Source organism: Macrotis lagotis, chromosome 7 (genome assembly GCF_037893015.1).
Source record: "Macrotis lagotis isolate mMagLag1 chromosome 7, bilby.v1.9.chrom.fasta, whole genome shotgun sequence".
NCBI lineage: Eukaryota > Metazoa > Chordata > Mammalia > Peramelemorphia > Peramelidae > Macrotis > Macrotis lagotis.
In genome coordinates, this window is record NC_133664.1 from 221,581,443 (window position 1) to 221,598,344 (window position 16,902).

General features: G+C 34.9%; 2 protein-coding genes across 16 annotated transcripts in view; one reads left to right on the plus strand and one right to left on the minus strand.

Moving 5' to 3' along the window:
* Positions 1–16,902, minus strand: part of CACNA1C (calcium voltage-gated channel subunit alpha1 C) — a 970,192-nt gene that overhangs the window by 925,257 nt on the left and 28,033 nt on the right. The window lies entirely within an intron of this gene.
* The window catches only part of DCP1B (decapping mRNA 1B), a 100,808-nt gene that overhangs the window by 3,108 nt on the left and 80,798 nt on the right, over positions 1–16,902 (plus strand). For 13 of the 14 annotated variants that reach the window (XR_012470235.1, XR_012470236.1, XM_074194984.1 and 10 more), the window contains exon 2: positions 7,412–7,452. The exons of the other annotated variant lie outside the window; for it this stretch is intronic. Coding sequence is in view for 9 of the 13 variants with exons in the window: in XM_074194984.1 (XP_074051085.1) it covers positions 7,412–7,452 (41 nt within the window). In the remaining 4 variants the exon portion in view is untranslated. The remainder of the gene's footprint in view (positions 1–7,411; positions 7,453–16,902) is intronic. 14 annotated transcript variants of the gene reach the window in all.

Sequence of the window (16,902 nt, forward strand, 5' to 3'; positions counted from 1 at the left end):
TTACTCATACTAGCTAATTTTCAGTTATGTTTATAATGTATAAAAACAATATAAGAGAAAATGACTAAGTAGAGCACCTTCAGTCAGGAGAACCTGAGTTCAAATTCTACCTCAGACACTTAATACTTATTTAGCTGTGTGATCTTGGGCAAGACATTTAACTCCATTGCCTTGCTAGAAAGAAAGAGAAAGAGAGAAAGAAAGGGAGGGGAGAGGAAAGGAGAGGAAAGAGGGAAGGGAAAGGGAAAAGGTTCCCAGAAGAACAAAACTTTGGCATTTACTTAGCTCTCTAATTGGAGTTTTTTAACCCTGTCATAGCATCATCTCCCTGATGTCCTGGTCCTTTTTTTTTTTTTTGCAAGGCAGTGGGGTTAAGTGGCTTGCCCAAGGCCACACAGCTAGGTAATTATTAAGTGTCTGAGGCTGGATTTGAACTCAGGTACTCCTGACTCCAAGGCCAGTGCTCTGTCCACTGCAACACCTAGCTGCCCCATGGTCCTTTTTCAAGAAAGGATAAACACCACCACATGGGAAGCACTTAATAAATACTTATTGATGACTACAATAACTTTAAAGATGAACTTAGTCAAAGGTGGAAACAAATAAAAAGTATCTTAGTTTGCCTACACAAATTGTAGTTGAGAGAAAATATTTTTGACCTGGGAGTAGTAGTAACAGGGTTTCACTTTAAATTTAATTTTGTTAGCTATCTAGTCTACTTGGTAAACAATTATTTTTAGCAGAATGATGACTGACTAGTAGTAGTGGGTACTCTAGAAAGGAACAAAAGAGATTGGAAGGCAATCAGATCATTTTTACCTATCATCAGTCAGTAAACATTTAAGCAGTATGCTGTGTTTCATGCATGGAGCAGCTAGGTGATTCAGTGGATAGAGGGCTGAGCATGGAGTCAAGAAGACTCAACTTTCAAATTCAAATCTGACCTCAGACACTCACTAGCTGTGTGACCCTGGGCAAATCACTTTACTGTTTGCCTCAGTTTCCTCATCTGTAAAATGAATTGGAAAAGAAAATGACAAACTTTTCTAGTACCTTTGCCAAGAAAACTCTAAATGAAGAATCTGACTGAAAAATGACTAAACAACAAATGGTCCAGGCACTTGTGCTAAACTCAGGGAAGTATTTACTTTAGTGGAACAGTATTTTATGTAGGTCCTGAAGTACACAATGAGCTTACTTTTAGAAAATATTTGTATTTTTTTCTTAATACTTTCTCTTGTGCTTATTTGGGGTTTACTTGTTGACTTTGTACTTTATTTATTCTTTGTACAAATAATGATTTTTTTATACATTACTAAAATATTCTTGTTTAAGAGTATACATAATACCCCCTCCCCCCAAGAAAATATAGACCTGCATAAACGATAAAGTAAAGGGGAGAGAAGAAATTAAAATTATTAATAATAATAATGAGTAGGTATGGCCAGGTGGCGCAGTGGATGGAGCACCGGCCCTGGAGCCAGGAGCACCCGAGCCCAAATCTGGCCCCAGACTCCCAACAATCAACCAGCTGTGTGACCCCATGCAAGCCACCCCAACCCCATTGCCCAACCCCTCCCCAAAAAAGACTAAAATAAAATAAAATAGTAATAATAATAGTAGGGGTGGCTGGGTGGCAGACACTTCACTGGCCCTTGAGCCAGGAACACCCAGGTCCAAATCCGGCCTCAGACACCCAACAATCACCCAGCTGTGCAGCCCCAGGCAGGCCACCCAGTCCCATTTGCCCTGCAACACCTCCCAGAAAATAATAATAATAATAATAATAATAATAATAATAATAATAATAATAATAAATGTGCTTTAGTCTGTGTTCCAACACCACCTTCTCTGTCGCGAGTGAATCACAAAAGCTACTTCCATGTTTTTCCACTGTTGCCATTGCTGATCACAATTCCCTCCATTCTTACTTCTCTACTACCATGAACTATATTTTCTCTCTCCTTTCATTCTGTCTTCTGTAGGGTAGTTGGATGGCGCAGATCCCAGCCCTGGACCCAAGAGGCCCCAAGCCCACATACCACCCCTTACCCAGCATCCACCCAGCCCTGTGGGCCCGGACAGGCCATCCAATCCCAGACCCTTGCAAGAAGTAAAAAAGAAAATGTGTTATATCTGACCACTCTCCCCCCATTGTCCATCCTCTCCTCCATCACTCACATTCCCCTCCTTCCCTGTCCCCCTTCTCTCCTTTACTACAGATGTCTATACCCCACTGAGTGTGTGTGTGTGTGTGTGTGTGTGTGTATATATATATATGTATGTATGTATATGTATACATATATATATACACTGTTTTCTCTCCTAGCCACCTCTCATGAGAGCAAAGATTCCCTCATTCCCCCTTGCCTTCCCCCCTTCCATATCATTGCAATAGCTCATTGTAATAAAGAAAAATCTTATTAAATGAAATATCTTAGCCTATTCCTCCTCTCCTTTTTCTTTCTCCCATTACTTTTCCCTTTTATCTATTAACTCCATTTTTATGCCACAGTATATCTTCAAATTCAGTTTTCTCCTGTGCTTCATCTATAAAAGTTCTTTCTACCTGCTCTATTAAATGAGAAGGTTCATATGAGTATTATCAGTATCATTTTTCTATACAGGAATACATGCAGTTCATCATCATTAAGTCCCTCATGTGTTCTTCTTCTCCACTCTCTATGCTTCACCTCAGTCCTGTATTTGAAGATCAAATCTTCTGTTCAGCTCTGGCCATTCCAACAGGAACATTTAAAATTACCCTGGTTCATTGAAAGTCCATCTTTTTCCCTGGAAGAGGACATTCAGTTTTGCTGGGTAGTTGATTCTTGGTTGCATTCTAAGCTCTTTTGCCTTCCGGTATATTATATTACAAGCCCTACAAGCTTTTGAGGTAGTTGCTGCTAAGTCCTGTGTGATCCTGACTGCAGCTCCATGATATTTGAATTGTGTCCTTCTGGCTGCTTGTAATATTTTCTCTTTGACTTGGGAGTTCTGGAACTTGGCTATAATATTCCTGGGGGTTGTTTTTTTTGGATCTCTTTCTCAGGGAGAGCAGTGGACTCTCTGCATTTCTATTTTGCCCTCTGCTTCTAGGATATCAGGGGAATTTTCCTGTAATAATTCTTTGAAAATGATGTCAAGGCTCTTTTACTGGTCATGACTTTCAGGTATTCCAATAATTTTTAAATTATCTTTCCTAAATGTGTTTTCCATATCTGTTGTTTTTTTCGATGAAATGTTTCACATTTTCTTCTAATTTTTCATTCTTTCGGTTTTGAAATCTTGAGTCCTGATTTCTCATAAAATCAGCAATCTCCCTGAGTTCTATTCTTTGTCTGAAGGATTTGTTTTCCTCAGAGAGCTTTCTTATCTCCCTTTCCATCTGGCTAATTCTGCTTTTTAAAGCATTCTTCTCCTCAATAACTGTTTGAACTGTTTTATCCATTTGACCTGAGCTGGTTTTTAGCATGCTATTTTCTTCAGCTTTTGTTTTTGAATTTCCTTGACTAAGCTGCTGACTTCATTTTCATGTTTTTCCTGCATCTCTCTCATTTCTTTTCCCAATTTTTCCTCCAGCTCCCTCACTTGATTTTCAAAGTCTTTTTTGAGCTCTGTCATAGCCTGAGCCCAATTTCTGTTTTTTCTTGGAGTCTTTTAGATGCAGGAGCTTTTATTTCCTCATCTTCAGATTGAGTGTTTTGATCCTTCTTGGGATCACAGGCAAAGTATTTCTCAATGGTGTTCCTCTTTTTTCTCTGCTTACTCATTTCCCCAGCCTGTGCCTGGTTTTGGGGTGCTTCCTGAGCTGCTGAGTGTTAGTGGGATACCCCCACAAGGATCTCCATGTGTGAGGCTCTGGCTTCCCTCCTGGTCTGTGAATGACCACAAGTATATCCCTCTGCCATGGGGCTGAAGTGGGGGGCCCCTTCTGTTCCATGGGGGGCCTAGACTGTGATCAGGATCTGAATGTGGTCAGAGCCCCAGAGTCCTGTTCCAGGGACAGAGGACAGAGCTCTACAGTCTCTCTCCACTCCCCTCCCTAGGCTCAGTGCTCATGCCCTGGGGGCTCCTGCTTACCAGCTCTGCCTGCTTCTGTTTCTTGGATCTGGGCTGCCCTGGCCATGCTGCTCGCTGTGTGCCCTGAGAGCTGGGCTTCACGTGCTCGCTCTGGCAGAGGTCCCCCGCTGTTCCCCCAAGTTGTGCCCGGTGCTCCCTGGGGTATAGGTCAGGAAACTGCCCCCCCCCCCACGCTACTGGGAGCCGTGGCTCCCAGCGCCCTGGGGCTGCCTCCGGGAGGCTGAAGTTCCTTCACTCTGGTGGGCCACCCCTCTGGTGGGCCACCCCTCTGACCCCATGGAGGTGAGCCTTACCGCTCTTTTCTAGGTTACCTTGGTTTGGAGAATTGCCTCACTGGATCCCTCTGTGGGTTCTCTCTTGAGAATGTAGTTAGAGTCCTTGGTTTCTAACTTTTGCTCCAGACCAGCCAAGAGATGGTCCTTGCCTGTCGCCATCGTGGCTCCCAATATTTGTATTTTTTAAGAACTTTGAGTTTCTCCAAAGAAAGATTAAAACTTTTATTTCTATTATTTCTTTAATTTTCTTTTAGCATGAATACTTCAGAGCACTTTAAAAACTGCTTTACAAATGTAATCTTATTTTCCAAAACACATTGGTGAAAAAAAGTTAGCTTTATGACCCTACTTTGGCAGTTAAGGAAAGAGTACAACTGGAATGTCTTATCCAAAATGACATAGTAAATCAAGTTTAAGATTGAACTCCTTATCCCCTCTACTACAGCAAGAAAAAAATGACTTACTGAATGTTTGTGTTTATAAAGTCTTTCATTGGAAAAAATTGCATATTCTTTAACAAGTAGACACTTTAATGTTCAAGGGAACTATTTTCTCAAACATGCAACAATGTATTTTATATTGATGCAACATAAGGAAAAAGTTAGAATGTTTGGTAATGTATATACATAATTTGAGAAGTGCAGGCTTCAGTTTTCAAGCTCCCTAGATATATCTGCATTTGCTTAGAATTAAGAATTGGGTGAAAATTACTGAAGAGAAATATTGAAATTACTTCTGTAGAGCTAAGAGAAATAATTCAAATGCAATATAAAATTTTTTAATGATTTTATTACCACTAATATAGTTTTCCATTTAAAAAGTTATTTTCTATTCAAAAGGCTATTCACTATTATTAGAATAGTGAAGTTCCAAATGATAATGGAGATAATGTTATGATGAAATATATTTAGGTAATTTTACTTGGAGTGGGGGAAACAGGGAACAAGGAGGAATGACATTTTGAAAAAATGTTTCAACTATCTTCTTAGGAACTTGAAATGCTAAAAATCTCAAAACAAAAGAGCTGATTTTCTAAGATCCTGCAAAAGCATCTTGATCATCTTTATCTTTGTCATTCCTTTTGCATGTTACGATAGAGTGGGGATTGTAATGGCTATGAAAATCATATGATGTACAATTATGTGATTACAGGAGGAGTTCATACAAATGTTTGGATAGGAATTGGTGAAGAATGTAATGCTGATTTGTCAGGAAGTTTGCAGGCATACATGAAATAAAAAAGTTAGGAAACAGAAAGAAACTTCAATTGGATTTAATTTGTTAATTTTAATAAAGTATTAAAATTACTTAAATACTTTTTTTAGTTGTTTTTTATTTTACAAGGCAATGGGGTTATGTGGCTTGCCCAAGGCCACACAGCTAGGTAATTATTAAGTGTTTGAGGCCGGATTTGAACTCAGGTATTCCTGACTCCATGGCCAGTGCTGTATCCACTGCGCCACCTAGCTGCCCCCCCTTTAATTACTTAACTACTTGAAGAAATTAAATTGCTTTTAATTTCCAGATTTTAGCTATTTGATTTCTAGTTATGCAAGCAAGTACCTGATTCTTAATTTTTATAACACCTTTGTCTTAATCACAATCAATAGTTATTTTTAAAAATATATCATTAAGGCCTTTGAAGATTAACTCTTATCATCGTTATCTGGTTAATTTCAAGTTTTAATGTCCTATTTATTATTCAGGATTCTCTGTCTTTGGGGAAGTAAGAAGAACTGAGCTTAGGTAAAATACCCTATCCATATTAATTAGACAATAGCATTTTCAACCTTCACTTTTTAGACTGTAGTTTTAGCTTGGTGATTATTTGTGTCAAATTTTATCCTTGATTTAGAATTTATCTTTTATTCAGTAAGCATAATAAGTATATGCCAGATTTAAAGTAGATGTTTAAACTTTTTAGAGGTTTTCATTCATCCAGAAAGTCAAGTAGAGGCACTCAAATATCAGTTTTCGCAGGTGAGAGCATTTAGCAATAGAAAAATGTGTGTTGGAATTAGGTACAAAGCAAAAGAGATACATTAATGATTTTTATAACTTTCTGTGTACCCAATGTGGAGAAAAGAAGGGGCAACGCATTTTTAAATCACTTTTTTCCTAGTGAATCCATGGAACAAAATTAATTATTTTCTGTTATTTCAGCCAGAGTTGAATTATTATTTCTGTATTTGGTAAAACAAGCTAATGATCATTTATTTTTATGATTGATAAAAGGAAAATAGCTGACTTCAGTTAATCAGTAGTATTCTACGCTTTCTAAGAGGCCTGTGTTTGTGTTACTAATATTTGATTCATTTTAGATTTGTCATCCTTGATCTCATGCTCTCACTCATCCATGATACCCAATTAGTCACCAAATCTTTTTTCTACATTAACATTATCCCTCAAATCAGCCTTCTTCTCTCTACTCTCACAGCCACCACCTTGATTCAAGTTCTTATTAACTCTCAATTAGATCGTTATAGTAAACTCTTAATTACTAGCCTTGATTCAAGTCTCTCCCTACTCCTACTCATTTTCTACTTAGCTACCAAAGTTATTTTCCTAAGGTACCATTCTGCTTATGTTGTTCCTCTATTCAAACTCTACTGACTCCCTATCACCTCTAGGATCAATTGTAAACTTTTTCTTGACTTTTAAAAGTCTTTTTACTTCCTGGACCCAGGGTACCTTTCCACTTTCTACAAGAAGCTTTTCAGTACTCTCCTTCCTAAGCTGTTGACTTCTTCCTTTCCTAAATTATTTTATATCTATTTTGTAAATTCTTATAGATATGTACAATGCTGTCTTTTTTTGGTTAGATTGCAAGCTCCTCAGAAGCAGAAACGATTTCATTTAGTTTTTGTACCCCCAGGTCTTAGTAAGTACCTGCATATAGGAGGTGCTTAATAAATACTTAGTGGTTGATAAATCTTCATACTGGATATTAGGGTTAATTATTCTATTTCACAATAAGATTATAATCTCTAAATACATTACTCTTTACTTAAATGGAGAGAATATATTTATATTTTGTTGTATGTTTTTTGCAGGAGAAGACTGATGTAGAAGGAACCCTGTTTGTTTACACAAGGTAGGAATAATTATGCTTTTACATAGAAAACTGACAGTGGTCACAACAGGATTTTAGGCAGACTGAGTCTGTTTAATATTATCATCTCTCTGAGAGTTACTTTATTCCAAGAAAGAATGAAAAGTTAGTTTGAAGTTGACACATGGAAGAGAAGGGAAAAAAGTTGATAAAAACTTATGTTCATGGAATCTAGAAAAATCTAATTTAAATGATTTTTAAAAGGGAGAGGGAAATAATGCTTATATGAAACTACCAGTCTATTTATTACAGAATTGATTCCCTCCTGGTTCTTCTTTTTTCAAATGCTCTTATTTTCCTGATCTTCATCCAGGTCATGCCCTAAGGGTCTGTCCTGGGCCTTTTTTCTTTTCCCCCTTCTTCTCTGATTCCCAGATCTACTTATCCAGTCCTAATTTCTAATGACCTGTATCAAGTCTTGCATGTTCCAAATGCCTATTGGACATGTTAAACTAGTTGTACCAAGGCCAGCTTGGATTTAACATGTCAAAAATTGCAACAATTTTCTTTGCCTCCAAGCCCTACCCTCTTCCTAATTTTCCTATTACTGTCAGCTGCTAAGTCTCAAAACCTAGGTATCAAACGCAGCTCTTTATTTTCTCTTACTTTCCATAGCCTGTATGTGGCCAAGTCCTATCATTTTTCCCTTCCTACTATCTCTTGTATATTTTCCCTTTTTTTATTCTGATAGCCCTATGGTATAGGGTCTCATCTCCTTACTCCTGAATTATTGCAATAGTTTGCTAGTTGGTCTCCTTCCTCAATTCTCTCCATACTCTAGTCCATCATCCTCTCAGCTTTCAGACTTATTTTCTTAAAGTTGAAGTCTGACTTTTTATCCTCCTGTTCAATAAATGTGAATTCCTCCCTACTAAATATAAAATCCTCTTTATGCCAGCCCTTTACAAACCTGGCTTCCTTTCTAGTATGTCTTACCTTTCCTGTATTCTTGTACCTGCCCTTCTTTATATACTCTGTAATCCAGTGACTTGTCTCAAAAATACTTTCTCTTCTGACTTTTTTTTTTGCATTTTTACTGACTTCCTCCTGTCTATAATTCTCTGCCTCTTCATTTCTATTTCCTGATCTCCTTGGCTTCCTAGTTAATAACTTTATATAAGAAGCCTTTTCTGATCCTTTTACTGCTAATGCCTTTTCCTCTGGTGATTATCTCCTATATTCATTCTCATTCTCTCTCTCTCTCTCTCTCTCTCTCTCTCTCTCTCTCTCTTTATACACACACACACACACACACACACACACACAAACATACACACATATTATTTATACAGAGATGTTTTCATCTTAACTCTCCTATTAAAATATGATCTTGAGAACAGAGATTTTGTTTCAACTTTCTTTGTATCTCCAGTGCTTAGAGCATTGCCTGGCATGTGGAAGATATCAAATAACTGTTTGTTGACTGACTGACCATTGGAAGTATATACAGTATGAGAAAAATAGCAGTAAAAATGCCTCCAAGTTAACAGAAGAAAACATCAGAGAAAAACCCTGCAATAAAACTCATAGTCTCAGATGTCTTTTTTATAAATACATAAATTATAGGCAAAAAACTGGAATTCCTCACATAAGGAGGCCAGTTTGACTTCATAAATATCATGTGAGATGAGACCTATCATATGGACTATGACTCCAGAAGATAATATGTTATTCTGAAGGAACAAACTAGATTAAGCAGGAGAAAAATAGAGTAACATAGTAAATACTAGAGGAGAGGAAGCATAGGAGAAAACTTTTAGGTAAACATAATAAAAACATAAACAGTATTGGCATGGAAGTATACAATAGACCACCTATTCAGAAAGATGAAATAACTTGAGTTTGAGAAATAACTCACAAGACTGTAACAGTGTCACAATAGCATAATTGTCAGTATTTTGACCATTTGGATATGTGGATATTTGGACCATACTTCCATTCTGCCTAAGTCAAAACAGCTTTCTGGGCTATCTTTAATAGTGATTTCATCCCTCAAAGATAGAGAAACTAATAAGCAAAATTGCTATTCTGGTCCTGAAGAGGTAGAAATGATGGGAGTCTTGAAGAAAGCAACTGTTTAGAATTTGTGATGGAGAAGAATAGGAATGTTGTGCGTGGTTGTGGTCCTCCCATAATAGGTTCTTTGCCAGTATCTCCCATTCAGTTCCAGAGTTCTTCAGAGAGACCTAGAAAGTGTTCTTGTGTTGCTTCTTTTGACCACCATGTGAAGACTTTTCTTGCCTGATAGCTCTGTAAAATAGTTCTTTAGGCAAATGAATGTTTGGCCTTCAAACAATGTGGAGCCATTGGTTATAGCAAAATGAAGAAATTTTGAACATTGTGAATAAGTTCACTTAACTTTTCAGGAATTTAAACATAGATAATGAGAGTAATGCATGCATTGCTAGTTCAGTGTTTTGAAGACTCCAAAGGAATATGTAGGAGAAAAGACTGCTTACTAAACTGAAGATCTATATAGCTGTTGTGTTATATACCTGTGAAACCTGCATAGTCTGCCAGCGCTTTGCCAGGAAATTGAATTACTTACATTTGAATTGTCTCAGGAAGATTCTGAGGATCATCTGGCAAGATAAGATATTGGACACTGAGGTCCTTTCTCGAGCTAAGCTATCAAATATTCAAACTTTATGGAAGAGAGTTAACATAGTAACAGCAATATTGTAAGGATAATCAACTGTGACTTAACTATTCAAACAAGCCAAGGATCCAAGATAATTCCAAAGGACCTAAAAATAAAAAATATATATCTATATACATCTAATGAACACTGCAGATTGAACTATACTTTTTTCACTCTCTTTATTTTTATTGTTTTATTTTGTTTGTTTTCTTTTGCAACATGGCTAATATGGACATATGTCTTACATGACTTCACATGTATAATCCACATAAAATTGCTTGCCTTCTCAAGGAGAATGGGAGAGAATTTGGAACTCAAAAAAAATTTTAATGATTGCTTTAAATTTTTTTATATATATAAATTAGGGGAGCTTTTACTGTAGACTTGATAATGTTAATGAATGAATTCATCCTAAAATTTCAAGGCAAAACAGTGCTCATATGTAAAATTTATACTGTAGTAAAGTCAATATGATGACAGCTAACATCAGGCTGCCTTTTATATATGTCCTATACTATCATTAGTTAAAACAAAAAACAAGACCTCCATTCTTGCAAAAATTTAGAGTAGATAAAGTTTTTGAGCTCATACTACAGTTCAGCAACATTTTTCTGACCTTAATATGAGTGCCAAAGAAATTTCTTTAAATTGAAATCCATTTAACTATGCAATTCCACTTAATTTTCAGTTGGAAAGGATTATTCTATAGTATGAATGCAATGCTACAAGACAAATATCAAGAGAAAAATTTAGTAGAATTCTATAAATGACTTCTAAGCAGCATGTGCATTTAAAATCATGTTTGTAGTAAAATTTTAGCCACTAGGCTGTACCTATCTATGAGAAAATAATTTTTAAAAAATTGTTTCATTTTTAATTCACATAATAAAACAAGCATTTCTATAACATAGTATAATAAAAAGATGATTGTATATGAAACTGCAAACCTATTATATACAACTTTTATTCTTTTAAAATATATAATGAAGTTATTTTTCTTTTATTTTTTTCTTTTCCCTCTTTGACCTGGAGATGACTACTATTATTTTCAAAAGTGAAGTACTTAAGTAAACATTTTCAAATCTAGGTTTATAATAAAGAATACTTTAAACATCAAATAAAGCAAAAGATCCCCCCCCCCAAAAAGAATTATCTTTTTTGTAATATTTCACTTGTATTTCAAATAATTGGGCTTAATTGTTAGTATATTTTGAGTTTCATCAATAAAATTCACTCTCTTTATTTTTATTGTTTTATTTTGTTTTCTTTTGCAACATGGCTAATATGGACATATGTCTTACATGACTTCACATGTATAATCCACATAAAATTGCTTGCCTTGATTCCTATCCTGTTGTATTATATACTTTCAAAATATCCTTAATTTTTTTCTTTTGTCCCACAAATATTCACTATTTGAACCTTTATAGAAAAATTTCCCAACCTCTTGTTTTAGAATGTAATTTCCTTTGTTTTGTTTGTCTCTAGCAATAAGCATAGTTTCTGACAGTAATAAATGCTTCATAAATGCTTACATACTTTTTGAATCATGATCATAAAAGATCTGAGCAACCTAAATTATTGGACAGATTCTGATAAAATGATAATGGTGTTAAATGTAGTCTTACCCTTGGGTTAAAAATTTTTTTTAATTTCAAAGGTAGAAGATAGGGAAGATACATTGGTCATCTGGAAAAGATTTGGTGATTTTTAGTGCTGGTACCCCTTCTTCCCTCCCCCCCCCCTTTTTTCTATTAATTCACTTGATATTCTTGTTCTTTGTTCCTGCAGATGATTTTGCTATCTATTTAAAGTAATTCTTTGGTAATTTGATTGCAGTAGTATGAAATATATTAATTTAGGTAGTATTTCATTTTGATTGGCTCAGCCTTTGTTGTTTTTCAAACCTTCTCAGTTGTGTCCAACTCTTCCTGACCCCTTTTGTGGTTTCTTGACAAAGATACTGGAGTAGTTTGTGATTTCCTTCTCCAGCTTATTTTGCAGGTGAGAAATTGAGGCAAACAGGATTACATAGGCTCAGGATCACATACCTAGTATTAAGTGTCTGAGACTGGTTTTAGGCCCAGTGTTCTATCTGTTATTTCAACTAGATGCCTTAGCCTATCCAGGAACAGTTACTATTACTTTAATTGTTTAAATCTGTCTTTAATTGTGTGAAGAATAGTTCCTAGTTGTATTCATATAGTTCCTGAGTGTGACTTGGCAGTTAGGTTCCCAAGTATTTATGCTGTCTGTGGTTATTTTGAATGTAATTTCTCTTTCTATCTCTTAGGTTTTGTTGGCATATATAAAAATGATGATAATTTGTTTGGATTTAGCTTCTATCCTGCAACTTTACTGAAGTTAATTGTTTTGATCAGCTTTTTGGTTGACTCTTTAGGTTTTTCTAAGTAAACCATCTTCTATAGTAGTGGTGGTTTTCTTTTCTCATTATCTATGTTTATTCTTTCAATATCTTTTTCTTGTTTCATTGCTATAGCTACATTTCTCATACAATGGTGAATAGTAATAGTGATGATGAGCATCCTTACTTTGTCTCTGATCAAATTGGTAATGTTTTTAGGTTATCCTTACATAATACAATATATAATATTCCTAGATTACAGATAATATTACTTGCTCTTCATTTAAGAAAAATACTGTACTTTCTAATATTTTAATAGAATTATTTTTGTCAAAATCTTTTTTCTGTAGTTTCTGAAATAGTCTTGTTTTTATTTTTAATATGGTCAGTTATTGAACCATATTTACATTCCTGGTATAAATCCAACCAGGTAACAGTTTATATCATTTTCTATATATTACTGCGAATGTGCTAATGAGGATTTAAAATTTTTTTCATTAGTATCCATTAGGGAAATTGATCTATAGTTTTCTTTTTCTGTTTTGACTTTCTGATTTAGGTATAAAGACCATATTTGTACCATAGAAGTAGTTTAATAGAATTTCTTCTTTACTTATTTTTTCAAATACTTTAGGTAGTACTGAAATTAATTGTCCTTTAAATGTTTGCTAGAATTTGCTCATAAATCTTTCTGGTCTGTGGTATTTTTATCCCCATAGGGAATTCATTTGTATCTTGTTAAATTTTTTCTTTCTAAGACAATTGTAGTATTTGATTTCCTATTCTGTTTGTATGTGCAATTTTTGTAGATATTTATCCATTCCATTAAGATTGTCAGTTTTTTGGGCATATACCTAGAGTATATAGTCCCTAGTAACCTAATAATTACTTTTATTTCATCATGGCTAGTTATGAATTCACTTTTTTCTTTTTTGCAAGGCAGTGGTGTTAAGTGACTCACTCAAGGTCACACAACTAGGTATTAGTAAGTGTCTGAGGGAGGATTTGAACTTAGGTCCTCCTGACTCCAGGGCTGGTGCTCTAGTCATTGCACCATCTAGGTGCCCCTAAATTCACTTTTTAAAAAAAAAATTTTGATGCTGGTAATTTGGTTAACTTATTTATTTTTGTCAAACTGTCAGTTGTTTTCTCTTCTTTTTCCAGAAAACTATCTTCTAGTTTTATTAATTAGTTCAATGGTTTTTATTTTTATTTTAATTCTCCTTTGGTTGTCAGTATGTTTATTTTGAAATTTCATTGGAAGGTTTTAATTTGTTGATTTTCCAACTTTTTTTAGTTGTATTCTCAATTTGTTTAGCTATTCTTTCTTTATTTTATTGATATAAGTATTTAGAAATATATATTTTCACCTAATTACTGCTTTGACTACATTCTACAAATTTTGGTAAGTTGACTCATTGTTGTCATTATCTCAGAGCATTGATGATAATAAATTCCTAATAATTTACATTTATTATTGAAAATAGTTTAAACCTGTTCTTTTTATGATTTCTTATGATTTCTCATTCATATTTACCTTTTTATGATTTCCTTGTGTCTACTGTTTGAATATCAGATTCTCTACTCACCTCTTGCTTTTTTCAAGAATTTTTCAAAGTCTTCTATTTCATTTAATATTCATTTTTTCCTGGTAGGATTATACTCAGTTTTACTGGAAAGATTATTCTTTGTTATAATTCTAAATCCTTTGTCTTTTGAAATATCATATTCCAAGTCTTCCTATTACTTTTTATTGGTGGCTGCAAAATCTTTTGTGATCCACACTGGTGACAAAGTACCTGAATTATTTCTTTTAGTTCTTTAATAATGCTTGCAGTATTTTCTCCTTGACCTTGAACCAGCATCTATACTCTTAGCCAGCCCTGACACTTCCCCCCCTCCCCCAACCCCTACGTGATTCCTGTCTGCCTGCCCAAATTGCACTGGACTAAAACAAAATTACTTACTCTGACCTTTTTCCTTGACTTTTTTTTTAATCAGAATTTGGTTTGGTGCATTTTGTAGATTGTTGTGTAGGAGATGTGTTGGAAGTGTTAAGCAAAAATACTAATCCCTTTGCCAGCTTGACTCCCCCTCTTCTCATAAATGCTTTTTAATCAATTGAGAATATATATGCTGGTGAGTAAGACTCTTGAAATAAAATTTAAGTCCAAAAATAGGCTTGGTATTATATATATAACCATCATGTTTTAAATAGAGTTAAATTTTTGTTGTTGATGGTTTTAAAGGCAAAATATTAAATAAATGTTGAAATGTATTACAGTTAGAATGTAGGATTTACAAATGTTAATTGATTAAAAAGATCTTTTTGCTGCTTGGTATTTATTACTATTAAGAAGATTAAATAGCATTTAAAATAGAACCACCCCCCCTTTTTTACGTTAAAAAACTGATTCTTCAAACTTAGCATCATTAGAACTTAAAATTTTTTTTTAAATCACCATAGATGGAAAGAGATTTAGTGTGGATTTATGCCATTGATAGTCATTCTTTCACCTGAAATGCTGCTAAAGTGAAGTTAAGGAAATTAGTAACATATGTATATTACAGATATATTTATATATATAAAAAATAGATACACACATATTGTCACAGTCACACAGCTGAATTTAGGTGGTAGTACTGAGAATAGAAAGGAGACAGGTGTATTGTTGTATTTATAGAATGCTCTGGTTAAATTCATCAGCAAACAGTTGATGCTTTCTTATAACATAGAAGGCACTCATTGCTGTAGGTGCCATGATACAAGAAAGGAGGTAAAAGACATAATCTTATTAAAGTCATGTCCAAAATGGAACTTTGTCTTTCCCTTAAATTTGCTCACTTTGATGTCAGTGGTGACCACTATTCACTCAGTTTCCCAAGTTGAAATAATATTGTTAGCTTTAACTTTACCCTCATATAATCATGAACCAAATCTGGCCAATTCTGCCCTTGTGATATCTCTACTCATTCTTTTAAAGTCCAAATCTTATGCCATTCTTTCTAATAAGTCCACCTTTATCCTCATAATCAGTCTGATCTTCCCTCTCTTTGGATTTCTTTTCACTCTTTTTGTATCATTTTATGTATATATCATCTTAAAACTCCCTGAGGGTAGACCCAACCCCCCCCCCAAATGTGATAGCACTTAACATAACCATGAAAAAGGATACTTATTTATACTACAAAAGCTGAAACAAGAATTCTCTTGCCTTGTTTGAACTCAGCTGGAACATGTATGTCATGTGACACAAAGTTTTTGCTATTCTTACCATGTCCATGAATGAAGTAGAAAGCCCCATGAATACTGATTGGGGGATTACAAATTTTAGGCAGCAGGAGAATTTACAAATATGGAATCTCTGAAAAATGAGGATGAACTGTATATAGCTATACTATTTTGCTAATAATTGTATGTATTGTAAAGCTTACACAAAAAAAGTAGAAATTAAATGTCAGGCATCTTTTCCTTTACTCCTATATCAAATATAGAGGTGACTTTTTTCTTGCTAGAAACTACTGTTCTACATAGATATCCTTGATCTCATCCCTCTTGTCTTCTCTAGAGATTGCTCCTGCTGTCATCCCCACTTCATCTCTAATCTTTAATCTATTATCTTCTGAATCCATCCTTGCTTCCTATAAGTACTCTCATCTCCCTCCCATCTTCAAAGACCCTCTCGGTCTTCCTATCTCTCTTTACCTTCTCAGCTATATTCCTTGAGAAAGTCAGCTGTACTTGGTACATTCATTTCCTCTTTTCTAAGTTTGCAGTCTAGTTTTCTGACCTTATCATTCAACTGAAAATGCATCTTTAGTACTCATTCCTCAGTGTTTCTTGGCTCTTCTGCAGCATTTAACAGCATTGAATATCCCCTTCTCCCTTTTAGGTTTTTGTGACCACTAACTCTGTTCTTCATCATGACTTCCATTCCCTCCATCTCTTAGTTCTTCCCTAGGCCATCACCCCTACACTGGCTACATTCTCTTCCCTTCTAATCTCTACCTTGATGAATCAGTTCATCATTATACAATCTTTACTTTAACAAGGTAGTCCTTGTACTTTTTTCTAATCACTTTGTTCAGTCCCATTCTTCATAGCAACTATTCCAAGCTTTCTTTTCTATCTACAAACTTTCCATAGCAGCATCCCCATTCACCATTTTGCCTTATGCCAAAAAAATAAAAAAAAATTGACACCTTGTATTGAAGACTCCCATTTCCCCTTTCTTCATCTCATATTACTCAGTTATTTCTAACTCACCACTGTTGAGTCTGAGACAAGGAAGACAAGTTCTCCCTTTGTACACCAAGGTCTCTGCTTATTCACCAAAATACAAATGCTTAAATATCCTTCCCAGTCTCTGATCCACACCCACTCCCATAGCACTTAATAAAATAAGGCTCTGGTGCTCAAGGACAC